At 38.6% G+C, this 13,723-nt stretch overlaps 1 protein-coding gene across 12 annotated transcripts in view; it reads right to left on the bottom strand.

Annotated features, from left to right (window-relative positions):
• The window catches only part of DNAH8 (dynein axonemal heavy chain 8), a 343,702-nt gene that overhangs the window by 262,685 nt on the left and 67,294 nt on the right, over positions 1–13,723 (bottom strand). For all 12 annotated transcript variants that reach the window (XM_055263328.2, XM_063632277.1, XM_063632276.1 and 9 more), the window contains 4 exons: positions 11,314–11,501; positions 8,106–8,186; positions 7,588–7,704; positions 6,309–6,428 (listed from right to left, as the gene is read on the bottom strand). In XM_055263328.2, the coding sequence (XP_055119303.2) occupies positions 6,309–6,428; positions 7,588–7,704; positions 8,106–8,186; positions 11,314–11,501 (506 nt within the window). The remainder of the gene's footprint in view (positions 1–6,308; positions 6,429–7,587; positions 7,705–8,105; positions 8,187–11,313; positions 11,502–13,723) is intronic.

The following is a 13,723-nucleotide window of genomic DNA, read 5'->3' as shown; positions in this document are numbered from 1 at the left end:
TAATGGGAGATGGGAAAGTGAAGATAGCATGTGCAAGCATTTGGAGAAGTCTGGTTGTAAATGAGAAGCAAAGGAAGAAGTGGGAAAGTGTCTGTTGGCAAGGAAAGCATTAGAGCATATGATACTGCTGGAGAGAAGGATCCAGTGCAGAGGACAACGCTGAAGATACAGGAGAAACGAAAACTGGCAGAACAAGGTCACTGAGAAGACAGGTAGGCATGGAATCAACAGCCAATTTAGAGGACCTCAGTTTTGAAGAGAGGTGGAAACTTTCTCCATAGAACCCAAAGGAAGGAAAAATGGATGCAGCAGCAGTCAGCAATGTGCCAAGAGCTCTGATTGTGGAAATTATTTACATGACTTTAATTATGAATAATCCCTGTCACTCCATCAAAGCCATATTGCCAGACACTCCATGTCCTGCCAACCATTCTCTACTTTTCTCTGCCATGCCCTACGTAGTGGGACTCCCTCATTCTCTGACTTCCAGTTGGGTTTAACCCAAGAGGAGGCACAAAAAGAAGACAGGAGAGCTATAGGAGAGAGGAGGTGGGGTATTTCTTTCCCATTCTCTCCTTGCTTGGAGGCTGCATCTCTGGTAGAGCCCTTCCACATGACTGCAGCTTTTACTGGGCTCTGAAAGCACAATTTTCTTCCCTGGTCCCTTCAGCCCTAGTGGTGGTGATGACTTCCCACCACTGGGACTCCTGGGGTATCTCACCCTGCTAGGATCTTCACTGGTACTGTCCCATACACAATCTCTGTGCCTCAACTCCATCCCTGTGTCTGAACTCTGATCAAAGAACACGTACAAAACAAACTTCATTAATCCTTGCTGAATTGGCCCACTTCAGATAATCACAACCCACACTGCCATCAACACCAAGGGTAAGAAACTTAGATGTACACATTCCACTGCACAGATGTCCTGTGTCAGCTGGCAACCCAATGGCTCAGCCACCTTCCTCTTATGTTCAACAAGTGGCAAAATAATGTCACTGCAAATACTACCTCTATAACATGTCATGAACAGTTGAGGCCACACAAAGTAAAGCATCTTGTCCTAATAAGGACTCCATCTCTTCTTGAGAAGACTCGCTAGTCCTTGAGGACTAAGACCATTCTTAAAACTCAGTAAGAAACAGACTGAATACTAAAGAAGTGTCTTAGGGGCACGCCAGGGACTAGCAGACAGTTATATTGATTTTTTAATTGTTTTAATTAAGATATAATCCACATTCTACAAAATTAACCTTATGAAGTGTGCAACTTATTGGTTTTTAGTATATTCACAGACTTGTGCAATCATGACCACTATCTAATTCCATAATATTCTCATCACCTCAGAAAGCATCCCTATACCCATTAGCAGTCACCCCATTTCCCCATCTCCACAGCTCTGGCAACCACTAATGTGCTTTTGTCTCTATAGAGCCAAGCTGATTTTGGTTTTTTGTTTGCTTGTTTTTTTTGGTTTTTGAGACAGAGTCTCGCCCTGTGGCCCAGGCTGGAGTGGACACGGTCTCGGCTCACTGCAATCTCCGCCTCCCAGGTTCAAGCGATTCTCCTGCTTCAGCCTCCCAGGTAGCTGGTGTAATGCTAAAGGTTTTTGCCTTAGCCAAGCCAAAGAATTGGCGTGGCGGTTGCGAGTGATGGAGACACGGACTAAGAGAAAAAAAGCTGTAGGCTTTATTGAGCAGAGTGACAGTACAAAGCATCCACAGCATGGAAGGGGTTTTGAGCAGTTAGCCAGTGTTATATTCTTTGATCACTTTTTAAACTTTTTAAGGCAGGAAATACCTGCGGCGGGGAGATGTTACTAGAGCGAGAAACAAAGACAATTAACATGTCTTAGATCTTGAGGAAAACCTGAATTGCAACTTAGGTTTCATCTACTTAATGACTTTGCAGCAGCATGGTAAAGGAGACAGGATCTCACAGTATTTTTACAAGGAATTGGAATTGGAAGCATAGATAAAGTCTGCTGGTCACAGACAAACGGGCAATTAAAATTCCTTTTAGTTTCACGGGAGGGGAAGGGAGAGAGGGAGAGAGGACACAGGGAAGCTTACAGCAAAATTTTCGCTGTTTATAGTTTTCTTGGGGAAGAAAACATTCACAAATCCTGGTGTTAGGAATATTTTAAGCATATATCTTCACTATTATTTATCTAGGACTAAAGTAAGGCTTGAGGCAGGAAATGAGTGAGTTTCACCGCTTTCTGAGCCTTTACTCGACTTAAGAAGCCTAGCTGGCCTCTCCTTTCACTGGGATTACAGGCATGCACCACCACCGCCCCCCCTGCTAATTTTTGTATTTTTAGTAGAGATGGGGTTTTGCCATGTTGGCCAGGCTGGTGTCAAATTCCTGAGCTCAAGTGATCCACCTGCCTTGGCCTCCCAAAGTGCTGGGATTACTGGCATGCGTCACCGCGTCCAGCCCCAAGTTGATTTTGTTGACAGAATTGCTAATACTCATTAATTATTTAACAGTGTTTAACTTGGATCATAACATTTCCTTGATTTTCTATTCCATTGGTACATCTATAGAGGCAGAAGTTAGCAGTTAGGCTCCAGTCAGGAAAATGGAAGACACACCAGCTATTGTAACAAATAAAATTAGAGAATTTAATATGTAGGATGGGTTAAACACAGTTAAAGTGTAGCAGGACAAGCCACAGACAAGAACCCCTCAGACACCAAGCTGTGGAGGGAAAGGGCTTTATTCAACTGGGAGCATCGGTGGGCTCATGTCTCCAAAAACCCAGCTCCCCGAGTGAGCAATTCCTGTCCCTTTTAAGGGCTTAAAATGGTTAAAATGGTAAAAATGGTTAAAATGGTAAATGCTATGTTAGTATATTTTATCACAATAAAAAAGTTGCCAGCCAAAACAAAGAGTGGGGAGTGGGAAATGATTTTTGAAACTTAAAGAGACATTTCAATCAAATGTAATGTGTGAACTTGTCTGGCTCCTAGTTCAGAAACAAACTCTAAAAAGACAATTTCTATTAAAGCTAAATATATTCATAATCTATGACTTGGCAATTTCCCTTTGGGGTATATATTAACCAAATTAGTGCTTAAGTCCACAAAAACAAAAAATTTACAAGAATTCTTAGTATATAACCAAAAGCTATAAACAATCTAAATGCCCTCAAGAGTAGAATGAACAAATAAACCGTACTAAATCCGTATTATGTAATACTATACAGCAATGAGAAGTTGAAATGAAAGAACGAATGTGTCACAACTGCAAAGATGAATCTCATACATATAACACTGAGCAAAAGAAGTCAGAAATAAAGAATATATGCTGCACCATTCCATTTATATGAAGTTCAAAAACAGGCGAAACTAATACACAGTGATAGAAGTCAAATGGTGATTACTTTTAGGGGTGGGAAGGAGGTGTTACTGGCTGGAGTAAAGCACAAAGGAACCATTTGGGATACAGAAAAGTGTTCCATATCTTGATCATGGAGATAGTTACAAGGGTGTATCTCATACGTAAACATTCATTGAATGGTGCACTTAAAATTTGTGCACTTTTCTGAGTATATGTTATATCTCAATTTTTTAAAAGCATAGAAACTTAAATAAAAAGCAATCTGAAACCATAGCTTCTACGGGCTTTGTTTTTTCATAACCAAAAAAAAAAATTAAGGCCTTGGATCCCTCACAAGGGTAAGAGGCTGGAAATGAGACCTACCCCATCCCCACCCTTGCTTAATATCAGGTGAATCAAGGGCTAGGCCCTCAGGGAAAGAGTGGACTAGAAAGGAAAGTCAGCTACTTTGGTTGAGGCTCTGGGCTGGGGGGGGAGCAAATTCTCCCTTGGGAATTTACAACTAGCTTACCCTTACATAGGTTTGGGGCTTGAGCTTATACAATCTACGAAGTTTTGGAAATTCTATCCTCTGAGAAACTAACATAAAGTCGTCCCAACTTGGTAAAACTCCTAGGCACCACATAGAAATAAATAAAAAGAAACAGGTTCTCAACCAAGGCTGTCCAGCATTCCCACAAATAGATGTGTGTGCGCTAGCTCCCAATCCAAAACTGTAAAAAAGAGGAAGAGACAAGCCACTCTGGGCAAGAGTTGGTAGAAACAGCACAGAGCAGAATTAGACTCCCCCATTTTTTTCAGATAGTGAAATTATGTTGTAAAATATAAAATATTTTTTAATGTCTAAAGAAAAATAGAATAAAGACGAGAAAAAGATTACAGATATTTGAAAAATAATATAACATCTAGAAATAGATAAGTCAATAAATTTTAAAAAGAGGGCAGGGAGTAGAAGTATTTCCAAAAATATTAATAGTTACAATTAATGTAAATAGGTCAAAATTACCAGTTTTTTAAAAACAGACTTTCAGAATAGATTAAAAATAAAACATAGTTAAATGTTCTTTACAAGAACAAAATCTAAAATAGGAGAAGCCAAAAAGGATGAAAGTCATAAAATGGAAAAAGACACATCTGAAAAATAGTAACCTGAAAAAAGCTGGTATAATTACATAAATATCAAACAAAATAAACCTTAAGGATAAAAAACTTAATAATGATAGAGGAACAACCAACCCAGAAGATATAATCATCTTAAACTTGAACACACCAAGAACAGGATGTTAAAATGGGTCATCTCACGGGCAAGGTGGCTCACACTTATAATCCCAGCACTTTGGGAGGATGAGGTAGGAGAATCACATAAACCCAGGAATTCTAGTCTGCAGTGAGTCATGATCTTGCCACTGCACTCCAGACTGGGTGGCGGACCTCATCTCAAAAAACTAAATTAATTAACTAATTTAATGTAATGGGTTGTTTAGTGTTGTCTCAGTTACAGTCAAGACCCCAAAACTGAGAACAAATCATTTTAAGGCTGGGCATGGTGGCTCACACCTGTAATCCCAGCACTTTGGGAGGCCAAAATGGGTGGATCACTTGAGCTCAGGAGTTCAAGACCAGCCTGGGTAACATGGTGAAACTCTGTCTCTACAAAAAAAAATTTATTAATTAGCAAGATGTGGTGGTATGCACCTGTAATCTCAGCTACTTGGGAGGCTGAAATGGGAAGATCACTTGAGCCCAGGAGGTCAAGACTGCAGTGAGCCATGACCACACCACTGCAGAACAACCTGGGTGACAGAGCAAGAACCTGTCTCAAAAAAAGAAAGAAAGAGTTCAGTTTAAGACATAAATGTATGTCTTGAATTTATAAGAGAGGTTGCATTATGTGCTGGGCCTTGAAAATGATTAGACAGGGTTCCTATCTTTGTGCTTTTGAGTCCATGGAGAATAAATAGGTATCCAAATAGTTTCAACATAACACAATGCTGAAGAGGTTAGATTTTATCCTGCAAGGACTATGTGCCACTGCCAAGAAGGATTTAAGCTGAGGCATTTCACAATCAGATTTGATGGCAATGTGGATGGATGTGTCGGGGCAAACACGGAAGCAGCAAGACCAGTTGGATCACCAAATGAATTGCTAAAGCCAAAATGAGCAGTAAGGGCCTGATGTAGAAAGGGAAAGAACAGGCTGAAATTCAAGCAAAATCTGAGTAAGAAAAAAATCCCAGGCTGGGAGTGGTGGCACATGCCTGTAATCCCAGCACTTTGGGAGGCTGAGGCCTTGGATCACCTGAGGTCGGGAGTTCGAGACCAGCCTGGCCAACATGGCAAAACTCCATCTCTACTAAAAATACAAAAATTAGCTGGGTGTAGTGGTACACGCCTGTAATCCCAGCTACTTGGGAGGCTGAGGCAGGAGAATCACTTGAACCTGGGAGGCGGAGGTTGCAGTGAGCCAAGATCGCACCATTGTACTCCAGCCTGGGCGACAAGAGTGAAACTTCATCTCAAAAAAAAAAAAAAAAAAAAAAAGTCCTGGCTAAGCCTCTCAGGACTGGCTGGATATAGGAAATGAAGGGGTGAGGAAAGAAGTCCAGATGATTCCCAGGTTTCTGAGTGACTTAGAGGGAAAGTATGTTGGAGTTAAAGCCATGAGAAAGATGAAGACCCTGGTAGCCATGCACAGTGGAAGAAGAGCTGTCAATCACTTACAAAGCCCCAGGGAACACCAGCATTAGGCTGAGGATATCAACAAAATGTTAGTCTAGGGTGTAGCCAGGGCTCTTGCTGTTGAAGGCATGAAAGTCCTTGGAGCAGAGAATGTCCACAAAAAAAAAAAAAAAAAAAAAGCCTAAATGCTACTGACCCAGGTTTCTACTTTTAGACTGAAATTTCACATTTTAGGTTTACAGGCCAATATTTTTGTGATTCTAATTTAATGAACAAATGCATACCTCATTGAGGGTCAACATATCTTCTACTTTGGTAGCACCACTTTCAGGCAGAGAAATCAACACAGTTTTGGCAATCTCCTTCAGAACTGTATCAATATGCATTTCACACAAGTCACTGATCTACAAGGAAGAAAAATGTAAGAAAAAACAAAACTCTTCTTTCCTTTAGAGCTAGGTTTTCATCCAAAAGAGGCTTGAGTTATAAATTAATTTAGAAGGCTAAATCTAGAAACTTCCATCTTGAGCCAAGCATAATTTGGTGAACATTTTAGGAGGACAACTGCAAAGAAAGCTTGACATAAAACTAAATTTTTCTTGAGCAATAACATGCCATAACCTTATTTGTGTTATCTCCTTTAATCCTGATTCCAGCACAGGAGGCATTGATATCCCAGTTTTACAACTAAAGACACCAAGGCTCTGAGAAGTAAAGTAACCTGGGAAGGAACACATAGCTAGTAACAGGCAGAGAATCCTATCCAGGTTTATCTAACTCCAAAGCCTCTGAGTTTGTGTATTACACCATGCTGCCATGATACACAGACCAGCACATCTAAAATGACAAGCTTGTTCTATGTAGCCAACATGTCAGAAATCAATAGACAATCTTCAATTTGATGATCATCTCATCTAGTTAATGTTAAATGCATTAATATTAATATTTAAACACTCTCCTCTGCCACTTTTGACAGTCTACAATTATCCCATATTCTAAGCTACAGTGTGAAGTTGAACTGTCATTTCAACATATTAAAGGCAAGGCAATTCAGGGATAAGAATAAAGCAAACTTAAATGAAGACCCCAATTCAGTAAAAGGAATATAAAGCTTTTTTTTTTTTTTTTTTTTTTTTTTTTTTTTGTGAGACGGAGTCTTGCCCTGTCGCCCAGGCTGGAGCGCAATGGCATGATCTCGGCTCACTGCAACCTCCGCTTCCCAGGTTCAAATGATTCTCTTGCCTCAGCCTCCCGAGTAGCTGGGATTACAGGCACACACCACCATGTCCAGCTAATTTTTGTATTTTTAGTAGAGACAGGGTTTCACTATGTTGGCCAAGCTGGTCTCAAACTCCTGACCTTGTGATCCACCTGCCACGGCCTCCTAAAGTGCTGGGATTACAGGTGTGAGCCACTGTGCCTGGCCCAAAGCATTATATTTTAAACCTAATGGATGTCCTTTTAGTTAAAAGTCACACCCTTTAAAGAGCTTTCATAATAATAAAACTATTACTTATATCCTGAGTATACATGTTGATAGCTTTTTAAATGTATAGATAATACCTTCTTTAAAAGTTGATTGAACATATCCAAAACTAATTCAACTTCTCGAAAGAAGCTTTCCAGTGTTAAAGACGACCATGTTAACACCGTGAGTCCTTGCCTCAACACAGATTCCACCTAGAAATGGTAAAAACACAACTGCTTCTATTATTAACAGGAGCATCGGCACTTATAGAAGAGGATTTATCACCTGCAAATATTATATGTTATATTTTCTTACATATATTTTCCCTCTATTACACCTAATAAAGATGACTTTTTATTTTTAACCATCTTTGGCTGTCCAGGAAACAATCATGAATTTTCAGAAAAAGTGCTCATGATTTAGATTTAGTTGTTTTTGCAAAGGCAACGAAACTTAGACAAGAAATTCTGTAGGAAAAAAACAGAGCTATAAAATTGAACTAGAAAGATAGAGGGTCTGAAGAAGAATAGATGTTCCAAAATCCATAATTTATAGAACTGAAATCTAATTTTAAATAACAGGAAAATCAATATAAACCTTCAGCAATACCAACCTTTTTCATTTTTGGGGTCATCAGATTGACAAACACAGAAGGCACTTCCTGACATAACTCATCATAATATTGCAGAAGACCCTGTAAGAAGTTGAAATGGCATGTTTTATTTTAATTCATTTTAAAGTGCAGTCACATTTTGATTCATGCCAGGAAGGTTTCATAATCCCAGTTTCCTTGTAGTCCTGTCATCATGACAGCTGCCCATTTAAACTTATGCTGATTTACCATACTTTCTCTGTACCTGTAAATCACCTGAGCATCTCCTATAAACAAGTCAATAGCAATTTCTACATCTTCATTTTTCATATTTATCACTTGTCTTTCTAGAAGTATATTAAGTAGTTTGAATTATCTTTTTGTGATATCTGTCATTATACATTTCCTCTTTTGCTCCTTATCTTCTGACACATTAAAACGTACTCATCTTATCACTGATGCCACACTTGCTTTCTCAAGTCAAAATAAATTTAGCTTTTCCACACAAGCAGAATAAGCTTTTATATTATTTCTTAGATGTTGTTTTAGAGATGCTCCATGATGATCAATTTTTTACTATTTTGTAATTTACTACACTATGGTGTGGGAAATGCGGATTCAAGTTACTTTATCTCCAAATTAAGAATCTTAAACTGTTTCAATTTTTACCTAATAGTTTCAAAGCTCTTGATTCCTCTTTCCCCTTTATACATTACTTGTAGTTGAAGTTTTATTTATACTTGACACTGGCTAAAGAACTTTGACTTTCTTAATATTGTTCAATACTAGCTAAAATCTTGCAAGATGTAATGCAAACTATATTAGCTTCAATTTATAACAGTACATTTAAACCCAATCCTCCAAAGTCACAGCTAGCCAGTAAAAAAGCTCATGCATAGTTTTTGATGCCAAATCCAGTTTCCACAATACCAATGTTACTCTAGTTTTTTTCAAAAAAAGACAATTAAATACTATTTTGGTAAGAGCTAAACTATTAAACTGTTGGAAGACAACATGCCATAAATCTTCATGACTTTGGATTTGAAAAAGGTTTCTTAGCTATGACACCAAAAACACAAAAGACAAAGTAGGTAAATTGGACTTCAGCAAAATTTAAAATGTTTGTGCTTCAAAGAACACCATCAAGAAAATGAAAATACAACCCAAATAATGGGAGAAAAAATTTGCAAATCATATATCTGATAAGGGACTAGTATTTAAAACCTAAAATGAACTTTATAACTAAAAAAATAGACAAATACTCAATTTAAAAATGAGCAAAGGATCTGAATAGATGCTGCTGAAGGAAAGCATGCAAAAGGTTGGTAAGCACATGAAAAGATGCTCAAAAATCACCAGCCATTAGGGAAATGAAAACAAAATCAAAAGGAGATACCACCTCACACTCACCAGGAGGGCTATCATAAAAATGACAAACAATAGGCCGGGCACAGTGGCTCAGGTCTGTAATCCCAGCACTTTGGGATGCTGAGGTGGGGGGGTCACAAGGTCAAGAGATCGAGACCATCCTGGCCAACATGGTGAAACCGCGTCTCTACTAAAAATACAAAAATTAGCTGGGCATGGTGGCGCACGCCTGTAGTCCCAGCTACTCGGGAAGCTGAAGCAGGAGAATCGCTTGAACCCAGAAGGCAGAGGTTGCAGTGAGCTAGGATCATGCCTCTGCACTCCAGTCTGGTGACAGAGTAAGACTCCATCAAAACAAAACAAAACAAAACAGGAAAAGTCTAATTTATTTATTATATTATTGATGATAAAATTATAAATTTTGTACCACAGGAATAGAGTTCATTTTCTCATTGAATAATCAGCTGTTCCATTAATGTCTGTATAGTTATCTTATAACTCATATTTAATCAGTTCTCTATTGTTGGAGTTATACTCCAGTCTTTTGCTATTACTAATTGTACTGGAAAAAAAATGTCCTTGCATTTGTATATTTTCCTGCATTCTCAAAATACATGTCCACAGCCTGCCAAGAAAAGCAAAGAAGATGAGTTAATGCAGCTTGCTATTTTAACTGGCTTTCTAAAGAAATGCTCATGTTACTTAACTCTTGTCAAACATTTTAGAAACAATGTGTTAGGATCTGAATATACTTTGATTCGACCTTTGAATCAAAGATTGAATCAATTATCAACCTTTGATGGCACTTTTTTTTTTTTTTTTGAGACAAAGTCTTACTCTGTTACCCAGGCCAGAGTGCAGTGGAGCAATCTCGGCTCACTGCAACCTCCACCTCCCAGGTTTACACAATTCTCCTGCCTCAGCCTCCCAAGTAGCTGGGATTCCAGGCATGCACCACCACACCCGGTTTTGTCATGTTAGCCAGGCTGGTCTTGAACTCCTGACCTCAAGTGATCCACCCACCTCGGCCTCCCAAAGTGCTGGGATTACAGGCATGAGCTACTGCGCCCAGCAGTACATTTTAATGTCAGTTTTTGCCTGCAGTTTTCATTTTGTTAGATTTTAGTTTGCCGCGCTAGTGAACTTTAATTGAAAGAATGCTCCTTTTTGCCCCACAATGTTGAGAATCACATCTACTTGTATAGTCACCCCACTTTATTAATTTATATCTTATAAATATTCTAGGATAAGTATATTATAAAATTTGGCCGGGCGCGGTGGCTCACACCTGTAATCCCAGCACTTTGGGAGGCCGAGGTGGGCGGATCACGAGGTCAGGAGATCGAGACCATCCTGGCTAACACGGTGAAACCCCGTCTCTACTAAAAATACAAAAAATTAGCCGGGCGAGGTGGCAGGCGCCTGTAGTCCCAGCTACGCGGGAGGCTGAGGCAGGAGAATGGCGTGAACCCCGGGGGGCGGAGCCTGCAGTAAGCCGAGATCGCGCCACTGCACTCCAGCCTGGGTGAAAGAGCGAGACTCCATCTCAAAAAAAAAAAAAAAAATTTAATGCACAAGATCTATAAAATTATATTAAGAATAGTTTTTGAAACTTGCTATTTCGTCACTGTCATTATCCAGAAACCTAAATCTGATTTCTGATAATCTTCTTACTTTTTGCTTTCCATTTCCAATCTTTTCTTTGGTTTGCAAGTCAGTATTTTAATTCTATCAAGAATCAACATATTAACAAACTTTCCCTCAATGCCATGAAGCATTACTGCAAGGATATATATATATATATATATATATTTTACCAAAAACTCCTTCAAAAATAATTAGAAAACATAATCTATCTTACCTGCAAATACAGTTTGTCTGCTTTCAATTTACTTTCCAATTTTAGCAACTTCTTTGCCTGTTCTGGTACATCCAACTTCATTTTTATCATACACTTAGTTTCCCGAACAACTTCCAAAATTTTGGGATCAAAATTAACCAGCAACTTCCCTGTTTCTGGATGTCGCACAAAAAGCGTGGCTTGTAAAGCTACAAATAAATAATGATTGACATTACTCATTCTGAATTTCCTTTCTGCTTCCAGCTCTGTTTATATTTCTGTCTTGCCCACTGGACTACTAACTTCTTGAGGGCAAAGGAAATGTTTTGGATGCCCCAGGTGCTAAGGCACAGCGTCTGGCAAATAGTGAATACTCAAAATTAAGATAAATGAATGAAGAGTGTCTGCAAAGCCATAAAATCAGATCCAGGGAGAGAAACATTGACCAAGAATGGTGCTTCATGCTATGAATCGCAATATTTTTCTGAGTGGGTTGAAAAGATCTATGTTAGTTTATCTTATGGATTATGACTTCACCCCTGAGAAAGCACCAGAAGATGGTTAGAATCACAAAAGATGCCCCACCTCATTTCAAACTCTTTCCCACTCAGATCTCAAACTGTCTTCTTTAAAGAGGTTTATTTAAATTAAATCTCCGTCCTGAATTTCTGATAATTAGGCTCAAAATCAGTAAGAAATATTTATTAAATACCATTGAGTTGTGAACTCCGAGAATGGAGGGAAGATGTTTTACACTACATCTGACATAAACATCATTCATATAAACAAGCATTTTCAGATATCTATTTTATTATGAATTGAAATACATAAGCCCAAGCAGTTCTTACTGGGTAGCCTTAGATTATTTGTTAGCTTAACACGAAGAACTTCTACAGGCATAATAATAAAACACTTATTAGCATGTGCTAGTTTGAATTACATCTTGCATTAACAAACACTACTAACATGAGAATTTTATCACAATCACCAAATCTTCCAAACCTCACATTGTTTGGTTGAATGTGGCCACATCAAACTTCTAGTAAAATAAAATAGTTTGTGTATCTCTTTGAAGTTAGTTGACTGTTACTCATCAGATAAAATTAGTCTTGATATGGCCCTTAATGATGCAGGTTTTCAACCTAAATGACAATTTCAACTTAAAATTTTATCCAACTCATTTAGAATCTTTTTAAGATGGGTTAGAAATCACTTATCCTAACAGAAAACCAAGCACCACATGTTCTCACTCATAAGTGGGAGCTGAACAATGAGAACATATGGACACAGTGAGGCGAACAGCACACACCAGGGCCTGTCAGGGGGTGGAGAGCAAGGGGAGGGAAAGTATTAGGACAAAGTATCTAACACATGCAGGGCTTAAAACCTAGATGACGGGTGGATAGGTGCAGAAATCCCAGAACTTAAAGTAAAATAAAAATAAATAAATAAATCACTTATCCTACCAAGGAAATTCCAAAAGAACTTTTGAACATTTAAATCTGTCTTCCTTGAAACTGTACTGAGCTTGCTTGAAAAGACAAAAAGTTCAAGACAACTAAAACAGACCAATAAGGACAGCCAGGAAGTCTGCTCCGGGACAAGATAAGCATTTCATCCTATGTGAATCACCATCAGAGAAACTTTACAGAGCAACCAACTAAAGGAGGTTGATGCTACATATCCAATTATTACTACAAGCTCCTATGTGGCCAAGTACAGTCACATCACTAGGACAAAGGACGCCTTCCAGAGCAATTCATTTCTGAAATGAAATGAAAGAAGTCAAAGAATTCTACTGATTGTTGGTTTTCCTTGTGAAAAAACATGAAAGAATTCTACTTCATATTGACAGTATGAAAGAATTCTACTTCATATTGTTTATATGTGATCACTTCTCCTGGGCATCAATCCACTGCAATGAGTACACTGCACCCAATAGGGGACAACTGATGTTCTCAAGGGGAACAAACTCTTCTGAAAACTTGATAAAATTATTACTCATCAAGATTGTCTAATGTCTACTTATTGGACATTTTTTAAATATTTTAAGAGCCCCCAAGCATGCCTGGCATCATTCTTGTCACTGTTAGAAACAGTACAGTATAATGGCTAAGAAAACAGATTTGGGAGCCAGCCTATCTGAGTTTGAATGAGCTGTGTGATCTTGGGCAAGCCACTTAATGTGTCAGTGCCTCAGTTTTCTCATCTGTAAAACAAGGCTAATAATAGTTCCTTGTAGGGTTGCTGTTAGGATTAAAGTAATTTTAATCCTAATTATACTGTAATGTGCTGAGACAAAGCCTGGCACACGGTGAGCACTGTATAAATGTTAGCTATGACCATTTTTTGAAGGATATCAGATGAAACAGACATAGAGGGTAACCTTGGAATGTGCAGGGGACACAAGGTAGATCTATAAAGCAGCAAG

Source organism: Symphalangus syndactylus, chromosome 23 (assembly GCF_028878055.3).
Source record: "Symphalangus syndactylus isolate Jambi chromosome 23, NHGRI_mSymSyn1-v2.1_pri, whole genome shotgun sequence".
Lineage (NCBI taxonomy): Eukaryota > Metazoa > Chordata > Mammalia > Primates > Hylobatidae > Symphalangus > Symphalangus syndactylus.
This window is presented reverse-complemented; position numbering and strand designations above follow the sequence as displayed.